This window comes from Chroicocephalus ridibundus, chromosome 3 (assembly GCF_963924245.1).
Source record: "Chroicocephalus ridibundus chromosome 3, bChrRid1.1, whole genome shotgun sequence".
Taxonomy (NCBI): domain Eukaryota; kingdom Metazoa; phylum Chordata; class Aves; order Charadriiformes; family Laridae; genus Chroicocephalus; species Chroicocephalus ridibundus.
Genome location: NC_086286.1, coordinates 104,737,743 through 104,751,776, shown reverse-complemented (window position 1 = coordinate 104,751,776; position 14,034 = coordinate 104,737,743). Strand labels below are relative to the sequence as shown.

General features: G+C 35.7%; 1 protein-coding gene across 2 annotated transcripts in view; it reads right to left on the bottom strand.

Moving 5' to 3' along the window:
• The window catches only part of CSMD1 (CUB and Sushi multiple domains 1), a 1,197,532-nt gene that overhangs the window by 608,016 nt on the left and 575,482 nt on the right, over positions 1-14,034 (bottom strand). For both annotated transcript variants that reach the window (XM_063330346.1, XM_063330347.1), the window contains exon 4: positions 8,860-9,054. In XM_063330346.1, coding sequence (XP_063186416.1) covers positions 8,860-9,054 — 195 coding nt within the window. The remainder of the gene's footprint in view (positions 1-8,859; positions 9,055-14,034) is intronic.

Sequence of the window (14,034 nt, the reverse complement as noted above, 5' to 3'; positions counted from 1 at the left end):
AACGTTTATCCAAGTGAAAAAAGTTTATTGCATAATAACAAAAAAAAAAAATCCCAACATTTAAAACCCATCCAACCTTTCAAAATTAATTTAGAATCTGAATTTAAATAATCAGAATTAGCTATTAAATGGCTTTAGTTTATATTGAAAGGTCCTATTTTGAAAAATCGTTTTACTACATTACTATTGTAAAATAACTGATAATAACATAGCTGTGATTTAAAGAACAAAAGTCATAGTAAGAAAGTTTTTTCTTGTAATGTCATTCGTAGTCATTTCCCTACCTCTTAATCACTAGCAACAGAAGAGACACAATTGAAAACCTGAGTGATATTTTATAAATCGTCATCAAACAGCATAGTGTCATTTCAAGTCACATTTTGTAAGTCTTATCAATTAAAGAAAACTGCAGCTTTGGAGGGTTCGAGATGAACCATGGCATACATTATTTAGCATGCCTTATTAAAGATGTCAATGAAACAGTTCTTTATTTATTGAGGTTTGAGAGCAGCTCCGCGGAGAGAGATCTGGGGGTTTGGGTTGATGGAATATGAGTCAACAGTGTGCCCTGGCAGCCAAAAGGGCCAACCACGTCCTGGGGTGCATCAAGCACAGCATAGCTAGCTGGTCAGGGGAGGTGACTGTCCCATTCCACACTGCACTGGTGCGGCCCAACCATGAGTACTGTGTGCAGTTTTGGGTGCCTCAATATAAGAAGGACATCAGACTATTAGAGTGTGTCCAGAGGAGGGTGACGAAGATGGTGAAAGGTCTCAAGGGCAAAACTTATGAGGAGCGGCTGAGGTGACTTGGTTTATTCAGCTTGGAGAAGGACACAAGGACATGGGATGAAGCTGCTTCAAGGAAAGTTCAGATCAGACATTAGGAAAAGGTTCTTCACTGAGAGGGTGTTTGATCACTGGAACATGCTGCTTAGGGAAGTGGTAACGGCACCAAGCCTGTCAGAGTTCAAGGAGTGTCTGGACAATGCTCTTAGTCATATGGTTTCATTTTAGGTACTCCTGCGAGGAGCAGGGAATTGGACTTGATGAAACTTATGGGCCCCCTCCAACTTGAGATATTCTATGATTCTATGATTTATTCAATTGTTTATTAAATGGCATTTTTCTGTAGTTCCTTTGAGAAAAAGTAGATCATTGTGCCTCGTTTAATAAAATTATTCAGTACAGTAAATGCATCTATGAAATAATCATGAATGACCACTTTCCTAGTTATATGTTTTGGATATTTTGCAAATGGTTAATATGAGGAGTCAGTTAAATGACTTTTTGAAATACGACTTTAAAATTACCATTTTAAAATGTCTTACTGATAAAAAGCTAAAACCAAGCCATAGTATATCAATCCCAAGTTTTAAAATAATTTTTTGTATGTCAATGCCAACTGTCAAGCTGCTAAACTGTCAGATTCATAAAGACCAAAAACATCGCTAAGTGTTACAATGGCGTAGCATTACACATTCGTCAGACAACTCATTGATCTAATCTAGTTCCAAGTGGCAGCCAGGTCTTCAACCATCAAAATACCAACCTCCACTTGCTGATCTTCTTTAACATTTTAGGTTTTGATAGACTTTACTTTGAATAGGTAAAAGCCAACACCTGTGCTGCTTTCCTGTGTTTTAAAAAATAGAAACTTGTCAGAAGGTTGTTTGGGTTTTTTTTCTATCATCACTTGAATCCAGATGTACTGCATCCCATGTAAGTGCTCTAATCAGTTTGCCTCCCTTTCTCAATTTCTTCTTTTGCTGTTGATCAGCTTCACATAAATTAAATACTCATTAGACCATGCTTCTAAGATGAATTTTCTTTCTCTCTCCAGGGTTTTCAAAGGACACTTCAAAATAATTTGGATTGCTCTCTAAGTGGAATGGGATTTATTTTGTTAAAATTTCAGAAATTATTATGGTTTAGGAAAATAGTGTCTATTTTATGTATATTAAAAAGTCAAATTTTTCACTTCAAGTTAAGAAACACACAAATTGTTGCAATTTGTTTAGGCACCTGTGGGTGCCCATTGCAGCTGTAGAATTACTTTGAACATTTTAGCTTTGACATTTCAGTAAGCTCAATATAAGCAGACCCCAGTGTCTGGTGGGGTTGTCCCATAGTTATCTACCCTGACAATACTGGACTCAATGGGATAGTCTTGTACTTCCTGGGTCTTGTAAGCATTTTGCTTAATTTAGTAGCCTTTTAAAATTCTTATTTATTCTATCATACCAGTTTATTAGATTACAAAGACATAGTCCTCCTCCCTCCACTCTCCAGAGGAATTCTAATCTATTCGTCAACAAAATTATAAATTTAAAGTAAGACAGAAATAGTGATGAACAAAATATTTGCTAACCTGGCAAAAAATGTCGGGTTTTAACTGACAGTACGTGCTTGAACAAACTTAAAATCAAACCCCAAACTCTGCCACCTTTTTCATGCAAAAACTTGGTCTTAGGAGAGGATAGATAGATAAAGAAGTTCAAAAAATAATCAACAGTCTGTAATCTCATACTTTCTCCCACAGAAATAAAAGATCAGTCTTCTGGATATCCTGTAAAGACTCTCCTTTTTTTTTTTTCAATTAAGTATCCTTAGCTGTTTTCCAGTGATATGGTAATCCTTCACTTGAGAATACATTTTAATGCTGATAATGATCCCTTAAAATAAGTCTACAACAAATTAATAGTAAGGCCCTAATTTTGAAGCAAAAAAAGAGAAAAGGCAAATTAATGACTATTGCAGATTTCACGTGTATTTTTTTTAATAATTAGGAAAGTTAATCCAGTTATTCCCAGAAGTCTGTGTGCAGTTATGATTATGACTGCCCCTAAGGTTTGTTTTTCAATTTTAGTATATCATTATATCTTCCTCCAATGTTAACTTTGCTCATGTTCCTAATGGTCAGACTGAAGTCCTCTTTTTCATTCTTTGACTTTATTATATCATTCTGTGCACCTTCACTATGTTTTTATTGTACTGTTCGTCTCATTTTTCACTTCTTGTTCCTGTCTTCCAGGAACCTTATTGCATAGATCCAGCTTGAAACTTTTTTTGGCATCTTTTCATTTTTTTGCCGGTCCGTCCATCCCTACTGACACGTGTTAGAACAAGAATATATGAACATAAATATATGTATGTGTAAATATATATACTTATAAACACACACACATATATAAGAAAGAATACTTGTAGCTGTGTCCATATCTCCGTTGGGAGTGATCTAGTCACTCCTGCATTACTGTGTAAGAAATTGTACAGTATATCCTATCTGCTTTTCCTGAAACAATTCTCTGACTTCATATCTGACCAGTCACAGTAAGTTTCATTCAAATTTATCTCAATGTAAATATTGCACCAATTCAGATTATTCTGAAAGCAAACAAAATTGCTCAGGTGGGAATCTGCCATGTCACTTTAAAAATTAGGTTTGGAAAAATATTCTCACTTTATCGTGTAATACAATATCAATAAGCAGAATTGTTGGGAAATTTTCTTTTTCTTTCCCTTTTTTTTTTCTAAATTTTTTTATAAACATGGATAAATGACGGGATCAGGACATCTTTTTCTCTTCCTTAAACTTATAAAATCCTATCTGCTTGAACCTGAGAGGCTGAGAAGATATTACATCAGAGAATTACTTGCTGCCTCAGAAAGTATGGATGACACCAAAAACATCAATTGCTCTTTGCTAGATGATTTTAAAATATCAGCTCTGAATCTCTGTATTTAGTTTATCTTACTCTATAGTGAATCATAAACTCTTCTTCCTTTCTCCCTTGATCTATTCTAAGAATACCTTCTTGATTATATTCTTCACCAAAGTATTTGTCCAATAACATTTCTTAAATCTGGAACCTCTGGAACCTGATTAATTATTACTTGATCCTTTTGGACCTTTCTGACATACAATCTCTTTTACTGGTTTGCCTTCTTTATTTTCCCTCCAGTAACTGGGTGTCCTTTTAATGATAACATATTACACGTTCTTCCCCTCACAGCTACTTTCATTTTGACACAAAGTTTACCATTGTAATATCACTAATCCAATTTGTATTCCTAATGTTAGCTTCATAAAAAACTAGAGTCATGTAACTATAATCAACTCGGGATTCTCAAAATTACTGAGAATTGAGAACCTAATTATACAAAGTTCATTTAGAAGTAGTCACATATCATAAATCAGCTATTAGTGGAGTTACTGCAGAGAATGAAATTAACTTTCAAAATGTTTCAGACTTGTACTGCACAGTATTTCAACCCGAAGATAAAGAAGGCAAATGTATTGTGTGACACTACTATGGTAGCTAAGATCAAGACAACAAAGACCTTTTTAATCCTCAGGACAAAAACCAGAAGAATAGAATTTAGGTGGGACATTGATTCTCCCTGTCAATTTTTGTAAGCCACCTATATAACTTTTTCAGGAACTCATAGTAAGCTTCTTGGTTAGCTTCTAAGAGCAGAAAAGTCCATGGCTGCTCTTATTTACCATATGGAAAAACAGGACTAAGTTTTAATAATTACCTCATCCTTTCAGAATTTGCCTTTGAACTTTTCTTTGCGAGCTGTTTTCAGTTTTGGGGGGACTGTTTTCTATCTTTTTTGCTTTGGCAGTTGCCATATTTTCACATACCAAAAAATCATAATTTATTGAAAGGAAACAGAAAAAAAAAAAAGATCAAGCAAATGTCTTGCCAGTCATATTATCTAAAGTGTCTAAAAATGACATTGACTGCACCTTTAGTTTCTGTTCAGAGTTCATTCTGAAACTAAGCAGTAGCCAGAGAAACACAACAGCAGATACAAGAGTCAATGCTGTCTACATCTTCCTGGAGGTTTAGTAATTCACTAGGAATTTTTCTAGCAGAAACAACATTTGTAGAGTTAGAAAATGTATGAATTACTGGACACCAGCTTCTTAATGCTTCTGAAAATGTTAAGCAACAAAATTACAGAAAATAGCAATTTGCTAGCATCAGCAAAGCTAGGGAAACACCACAGAGAACAAGGTTATTATGATTTTTTAGTATATAAACCCTGTAGCTTAATTTAACTCTGCTATATTATCTTGCACGGATGCCAGGAAATTAGTTTACAATGACAAGAAAGAAGAATACCATCTGGAAACAAAGCTGTAACAAAAGGTGCTTTCATGGAAAAGACCAAGGTTCTTAGAGAGACAATAGAGGAACATTTCTTGCTTGAAGACATAGTGAATGGAAAGGGCTACCTCATGGCATATGTTCCAGTCTGATAAAATGAAATAAAATAAGGAATGTCTAAAATCCGTCATCAAATCCACATTCCATACGAACTCTAAAAATCCACTGAGGCAATAGCTCATCTCAAATAAATCATTAACTGTTATGTAACTTTCCTGTTATGGTTCTCATTTCTTTACAGACAGTACACAGAATTCTTTGGATTTCATGTAAGTTCTACACGGGGTTAAGGACCCCACTTAAGTTTTTATTAACAGGTTAAATTCACAGAGTTACAAATGATGAACAAAATTTCAGTACTGTTAGAGATATTTGTATGCAGCAAACACTACCAAAATGGGCAGTATCTGCAGAAAGGGAACAAATATTTAGTAGACTTCTGTAAGGAGAGCTTAAGTAGAATTTATGACGTGTATTTTTCTGAAACCTATTTACTACCTCTTATTAGGACCAAAAAAACCCATCCAAGATCAGACAACTGAAAGGTTAGAAATTTTCTGGTTTCTTCCTGTTTTTGAAGCACTAGGAAAAGAAATCTTCATTGTCTACTGTTTGAAATCAAGCACAAACAACAGACATGACCCAAATTGCTGTTGGTTTTTTGATTATTAAGTCTTGTATTTGTTTTGGAGTATGAAATTTATAAAATACTTCTTTGCTGTGAGGAATTACATTATAAGACCCTTTAGTCACAAGAAACTTTACAAATTGCTAGAGAAGACAACAACTACCCTTTGTTGCTTATCCACATGGGCTCTTAGGAGAAGCAGGAAGAAAATCAGAGGATTCACTCTACAAAAAGTTGGATCTTGAATGAACAGAGCTCTTCTGTACAACAGGCAACAAGCTCATTGAGCTCCTATGGGCTAGAATGAGAAGGGGAAGCCAAGAAAGAGGTCATTATGGTGAATATCTGCTACATTCTACCTGATCAAGAAGTGGGCAAAACTTTTAAACAACTAGAAGTTTCACAACCACAGGCTCTGGTTCTCATAAGAGACTTAAACCATCCCAACATCTGTGTGGATGGCAGCATACCAGACAGAAGGCAAGCAATCCACTAGATTTCTGAATTCCCTGGGAAGAATTGTTTTAATGCAGGCACTGCACAGACCAACTAGGTGTAGAAACAAAGAACCATTCAAATAAGTGATATTCAACAGCCCCTGTGGTTACAATAACCATGAGCTGAAGTGAGGAAGGCAAGTAGTAGAATAAACCCTTGGACTTCAGCAGAGCAGATTTCAACTTATTTGTTAAGTGGTAGACAGGCTTTCATGGGCTGATGTCTTGAAGGGCTAAGGGGCCCAGGAGAGCTTCTTTGACATCAAGGGCAGCTTCCTCAAAGCTCAGGAATGATGCATCTATTTATGTACATAAATGAGTAGGCATAGCAAGAGGCTGCTGGGCCGAACAGGGAATTCCTGACTGAGGTGTTTTAACTGAAATGCAAAAAGCCCCCAACAGTGTGCAAAATGTGAAGGCAGGGACAAGCTACATGAAAGTAATATAGAAGCATTGCTCAGGAATGCAGGGATAGAAGGAGAAAGGCCATAGCTCAGATGGAATGAAACTGGTGAGGAATGTGACGAGCAGTCATTCTAGAAACCATTCTGTACGTATATCAAGAACAAAAGAAAAATAAAGGACATGGTAGCGTGCTGCTTAGTGGTGTAAGTGACCTTGTGATGAAGACACAGAAAAGGCTGAGGCACTCAATGTCCTCTTTGCTTGTCTCTTCATTAGCAAAGGTTCCACTCAGGCCTCCCAATTCTCAATAAAATGGACAAGTTTTGTGAAGCAAAGTAGTAGCCACAGCACAGGAGAAACAATACAAGGAACTGCAGAAGTAAACAGGATATGTGCAAGTTCATGATACTAAACGGTATGCACCTAAGGGTTCTTGGTGTGCCACAGTGTGAGGTTGCTCTGTATCCTCTTTGAAAGACTGTGACAATCAAGGGTGATTATCAATGACTGGAAAAAAGATAATTTTTCATTTCTCATTATCAAAAAAAAGCAAGGATCCTAGCAACTATATATCTGTGAAGTTTACCTTAGTCCTCCAGAAAATTATGGTGGAAGTGTCTCTGAAAACCATTCCCAAGCACACAAAGGACAAAACAGTGAACAGGAACAGCCACCTTTTGCAAACGCAAATCATTCTTGGTTACCTGATTGCTTTCTTTGATGAAAAGATTTAGCTTGACTTTAACAAAGTTTTCAGAACACAGTTCCCCAATATAACCTTGTAGTCAAATGGAGGGCGTATGGACTGGATGGGTGGCATATGTGAGTGAAAACTGAGTGGATCATCAGGCTCAGACAGCAGAGGTCAATTGTTTAAAGTCAAGCTAGTGGACAGTGACTTGCAGTATTCCCCAGGGATTCAAACTGGGGCTGAATTTGTATAATACCTTCACCATGAGTCTGGAGTATGGGTTTGAATGCATTCTGACAAGGTTTGCAGATGGCACCCTGAAGGGCAGCCCAGACAGGTTTTGATGACAGGCTTTGACAACCTAGAAGAATGACAGCAATCTCATAAAATTCCAAAACAGAAATGCAAAGTCCTATACTAGGAACAGGATCATCCCCCAAAAAAAAAAAATTGCTAGGTGGCAGCTTTGACAAAATGACCTGAGGTCCTGGTGGTGCACTTTTGCAGCATTGAAGGCTTACCTCACATTGGGTTGCATGAGTAAGAACATCACCAGCAGCTAAAGAGAGAGACTTAAAGAGAGTTCATCTACTTGACACTCAGGAGGCCTCATCTGGAATACTGGGTCCCCCCAGTACAAAAGAGGTACCAGGGTCCAACCTAGGGTCCCCCAGTGTACAAAAGAGACACTGACATTGACAGACTAGAACAAGTCCAGAGAAGGGCCACTAAAATGTATAAGATACTGAAGAACATGATGTATGAGACTAAAGAATGGGGAAAATGGAGTTTTGCAGCCTGGACAAGATGAGGCTATGAGAAAATCTAACCACACTGTTTAGTTTAGGGAAGATGGAGCCAGAATCTTTTCATAGGTCCACAAGAGGAGACGAGGAAATGGACATAATCTGTAAAAAGATAATTCAAATTGGACATGAGAATGAGGGCAGCTAGACACTAGAACAGGTTTCCAGAGAGGTTTTAGAATCTCCATCCATGGAGAAATTAAAATTTCAACTGGGCAAAGCCCTGAACAACCTGACATAACTTTAAACTTATCCATGCTCTGAGGAGGAGTTGGACTCAAAGGATTGGACCACCAGGGGTTCCCCTTCAAAGATTATATAGTTAAAGATTTCAAGTTTCTCCTTCCTGGGAGAAAGTTTCCAAAAGCAGAAACTTACAAAAGCATTTGCCAGGTCCTGCCATCAAATTGCTACAGCTGTGCCCCATGTAAACTAAAAGGAAAAAACATCAGTAGATAACATCAATCTCTGAATGTAAACTCTGGAGAGTAATTGCTCCTGAACTGTGATTACAGTTTTAAATGGTGTGGATTTTTAGACAGTACATTAGTACATTGACATATAGAAAGTTAAAAAAAAAAATCTCAAATTTATTTAATCTGCTGTTTTAATATTGTCTTAATACTTTAAAGGTATGTCATCTTCATTTTTACCTCTGCAAAAAGGAACCGGAAAATCCCATGATGCACCATTTCCAGGACTCACAATACATGTCAACATAGCGTGGCCTTCTAGGATGTAACCAGAGATACAACTATATCGGATTTTATCTCCAATGTTGAATCTTGTTCCATGAAGTACTCCTTTAGGTATTTCTCCTGGGTTGCCACAAGTATGACTAGGTAATACTGTCAAAAGAAAGAAGGAAAAATGTTACAGTTAAAATCTGCAGAATGAAGTAATGAATAATTCTCAAAAAATTTTAATTACATAATTTGGTTTATTATTATCTTTTAAAACAGTATTCCTTATAAAAATAAGGTAAAATTAGGCTATGGAGTGCAGTTTCGCAAAAGATTTCTGTTTATAACATCACTTTCAAAGCTAATTACAAACTCAGTTCTTGGTTTAACAGATCTTCAGCAAAGGACTATTTTCAAACAAAATATCCTATAAATCTTGCTGTTTCTCCCAAAACTTTGAAGGAAGAAAAAGAAGGTTTTATTTAATTCTGTTTTTTGTAAATATTGCAAAAATATTCATACATCATCATTATGGATCCAGGCAGTATAAGGCATTTTATGTACAGTTTTCATTTTAGTTGATAGAATAGCAATTTAAAAGAATCCAACAATTAACTGGTCTCTGACAGTAAATTAAAGTCTAAATTATATTAAAGAAGTTTTATTTTCTACCTATTTTCAAATTACTTCAGGTTCTAAAAAAATAAATTAAGTCAATCTTTGCTAATAGAAACAGAAAATATGAAGGAAACAATGACTAAGCAGTGACATCGGGCTGATATGAATGGAAGTACCGATTTTCTTTTTTATTGCAGAAAGCAATTTTTTAAGCATTAGTTATTTGGAAGAGATTCTCTTAACTAGCTATCAGTTTAAAGATGATACTCCTCCACCTAGGAAAAGCTAAAGTGTGTGTTGGGAAGGAGGAAAATGGAATTGGTTTTGTTCTTGATATAATTTGAAAGTTATTAATGGCATTCCATTCCTTTCATTGAAGTAGTACAAATTAAAACTGTTTAATTTCCTTTAGAGCAGAACAAGTAAGTTAAGGAATCTGAAATATGTCATGAACAGAGCGCAAAAGATAAATATGTTCATCAAAGAAATGGTGGTCTGCAAAGCTCACATGTAATTCAGGTATTGTTTCAGAAACTGCATATTTCGTGGACAAATTCTTTCACCCCATACTTCTCTCTTTCCTTACTCTACCCATCTGCAGAATAAACACAACCATACTGACCTCACTAACCTGCATGTTGAGAGGATTAATTACTCAATACATGCACATCCTCAGAGTGTTGTGAAGCATTATATCAATATATCAATGCTAATTAAGCCCCATTATACCATGTAAGTTCAATTATTGAATGCACACCCTTAATTCATTACTCAAACAGTTAGTCACACTGGCATTTAAATGATCATAATTACACTTAAGTTACAACCCAAATTATATAGGAATATTTCAAAAAGGCCAAAAAACATAAAGCTAAAAAAATTATACGAGAGAATACTTTTATGAGAAAAATCCCCAAATTTTCTATAAATATTAACAAGGTAACAAAAGCCACATAACACTCTAATGAATGATGAGTTAGATGAATGTTTTACCAATGTTGCACATCAGAGATCTAAGATTTCTGTGCGTTACAAGAACTACTTAAGGTTGCTGAATGTGTTATCTACCAAAGCTAGAAGGAAACAATATGCTACCCGACTTCTTTTGTGCTGTTTCAGCAGTTCTAATAAAATAGGATATTTATTTGTATGTGCTCATTGACATTGGAAAGAGAGTCAGTGTTGGATTCACATATATGAGAATACATATAAAGTAAGTGATTTTAAAACATTGGAATAATTGGAATAAAATAAAGGTACTAATTTACATTCCAAAATGTTGGCAACAATGATCCATTATATGATACAGCATATATTGCTATATGCTATTACATGTTTTACAGCACTATTAAAAACGCTACCTCTCTCTTGGCAATTTTTCCCCTTTTTGCTGCTTTAGTCATGGTAGGTTAATACAGGTAATTTTGCAAGACAAGTCAAACAAAAATTTGTTACATGCTTTGACACAGGAGAATACCTCCACTTGAAACAAAAATCTCTCTGTTATTTTCAAATCAAAACATTTTTACAAAACACTGTAATATGAAGTAGTTTCATCATAAGATCTGGTGTATGCAGCAATATTTATACAATCCAAAACTCAGCACTTATTTTTATGAGTGGGTGTGCTATCAGGAAAAAAAAAAATCATTATTCAGAGATACTATGATTTCAGATAAACTGCATTGCCAAGGAAAACACATCACTATGAATCTACATCCGCCATATACATAACTGGCACTGACCAACTGTTGAAACTGTATTGCAGCAAATCAGTCTTCTATCTGTGTAAAGAAGGTTTCCTACAGTACGATATTTTTCTGCCTCTTCTTACAACTACATCCGTCAAGAACCCCAGAAAAAATGGGACCTGGCATCCTGAAACTGGCACGCACTTTACCGCAACCTCCTAAAAACCAGTAAAAGATGAGTGATCTGAGAATGACAGCCATGTTCAATAATACATGTAATAGCTACAGGATTTCACCACTTGTCAAGATCAAGCATTCAACTACATTATTTATGTGCTTTTCTAAAGCCTTGATTGAAGTATATTGAGGTAGCTGCACAATTTCATCTGCACAGACTTTACTGCTTCTAGTCTTGACCTAAAATGAATTATCCTTTGAAGGTTCCTAATAGTAACCAAAATAGTTTAATCTTCGGATTATGAGAGTTCTAGCTGACCAAAGTTATCACATGCAAAGGTTATAAATGTCCATCAAGCTTTAACTTCATTGCCAACTTTTCAGTAAATGATCCATGTTTTTCTGTAGTGTTGCTGAGGTCTACTGTCAATAGGACTGAGAATCTGCAGTCACTTCCTGGAGGAAGCTTGTAGAATCATCAGTGTCACTACATCTTTCATTATCAAGGTGCTTGATTCATGAAATAATTTGATGTTCACTGTTTATTGAGAGCAATTATAAACTATACTACACCGAAGTACTGCAGGTAATGGATTTTTTATAGTTTTTGTATTGACCTAACATTAGAGTGTTCTCAGACAGAATGCTCTATCTCATTTTAATTCACTCAAGTATATCCAGGGTTTGAAAAAAAGAATAAAAATTAGTGTTTGGAAAGGAATCTGTTTAGTCTTAGTATTTGAAAAGCAAAAATATGTACAATGGGAGAGCAAATCAGATACAACTCCTAAGATTTCCTCCTCAGGAGTCTATCTCCACCATTACAACAGACCCAAGAACCTGTGTGGACTTCACTTCCTAGCACAGATCAACCTGGAGCGCTGTTCAGTTAGATTTATTCATGAAATTAAAGCTAAAAGATAGGCCTTCCTCATACAGTACCTGCATCTTCCTAGATAGCAGAACTGCTTGACAAATGCACATGATCAAAATCTATAATGCAATTTATTAATTAGATAAAATGCCAAAGGTTTTAACTCACTCTTTAAATTAACAATTCATATGTTATATATTTATTTTTTAGAAAATTATTCAAAACATCATAATCTATATGCTAAAACATAACCGTGGCAAAAGTCTACACCACAGCAGGACTGTAAAACGTAGTACAGAAATGCCACCATTTTTGACAACATGTGAATAAGCAATTAAAGATTGTTAAATAAACTCATATTTAACAAATTCTCAGATGGCCTGTATCTGATTATTTATTTACACACCCTTTTCAATACTCTTTCTGAAGCTAAAGTCCACATTTATTTGCAACACAGACCACTTGAAAGCACACTTCTATACATTTTCCCCATGTTTACTTCAAATCCATCACGACATTATGACAACTATTGGCAATGTAATGTCTTCTTTTGGCAAGATGGTATTTTGTACCTTGGTTTAAAAGGTCAACTTAAAAAAAAGATACTTTATAATAAATTCTGAAGGTTTTGAGGTCTCTGGCAGCCCAACTCCCATTAATTTTTATATGAATAAGGCATCTAGATTTGAAATCAATTATAAAATTATGAAAATTAACTTATCAATCTTCGCTGAAAGTACTAATCAGAAGCTCAATCTGACAATGACTTCAGGAGAACTATCTCTTTCCCTCAGATGTGTCACAATCATAAACTAGATTGCAAAGATCGCCTAGAGGCCTTAATAGCAAAAAGCTCACGCTGCTTATGTCAGTTAAAGATAATGGTTTCACCCTTCTGCGACTCAGTTGCTCAGCTTTTATAGGCCAGTGACACACACGGTAGTTGGAAGTTGACAGCAACAATGCAGAAGGCATCCTGATTCAAATTAAGAAAAATAGGGAGTGAAAAGTGGAAAGGAAGGAGCAAAGTGCATGTTTTCCCTTCACTTATTTTGATAGCTCTACAAGAATTTACAAGGATACATGTTATTTGTTCTTTTCTCTTTTCTTCTTGAAACAACTGGAAAAGTTTTCTGGGTTGCACCTAAGTTCAGCCAAATGCAAACTTGCCTAATCTGCTGTCCCACAGTACCTCTATTACAGCCCCCTATGTATTTCCTAACATTACACAGGCAAAACCACACACACACAAAGGAAAAGGCGTTAAGTTAGGAGGAAGACAGAGAGTCCCTGGATATGGTTGACAGCTTTGGAATTACAACACTGGGAGAAATTTCAGAAGCTCTGTGGAGAAAATCAGGGTTACAGAAAATTTCAGGGCATACGTCAAGATGTTTAATAGGCGTGATGCGCAGCCCATGATACTCTGTCCACGTGGTTACAGTAAGTGTTGTACTTTGCAGTTTCATGCATAAATAGAAGATATACACACAACTGTATTTCCAGAGTCACAGATGAAGAAAATAATTTTTGAGGAGGGTAATAACTACACTTGTTATGAAAGCAGAACAAAATATACTAACAAATAGGAGAGGAAAAAATGCTAGAATTTCTTGCAAGAATGGCACGGAAACTAAAGTTTCTGCTCCAATTCAGAAAAGAAGCTTCGTTTGAAAAGGAACTCAGGGAAAAAAATTTGAATAGCCTTTCAATCTACCAGACTGAAAGTGCTGTACTGAACAAAAGGTGGACTTGGAAAGACACTTCTACATATATATATACACA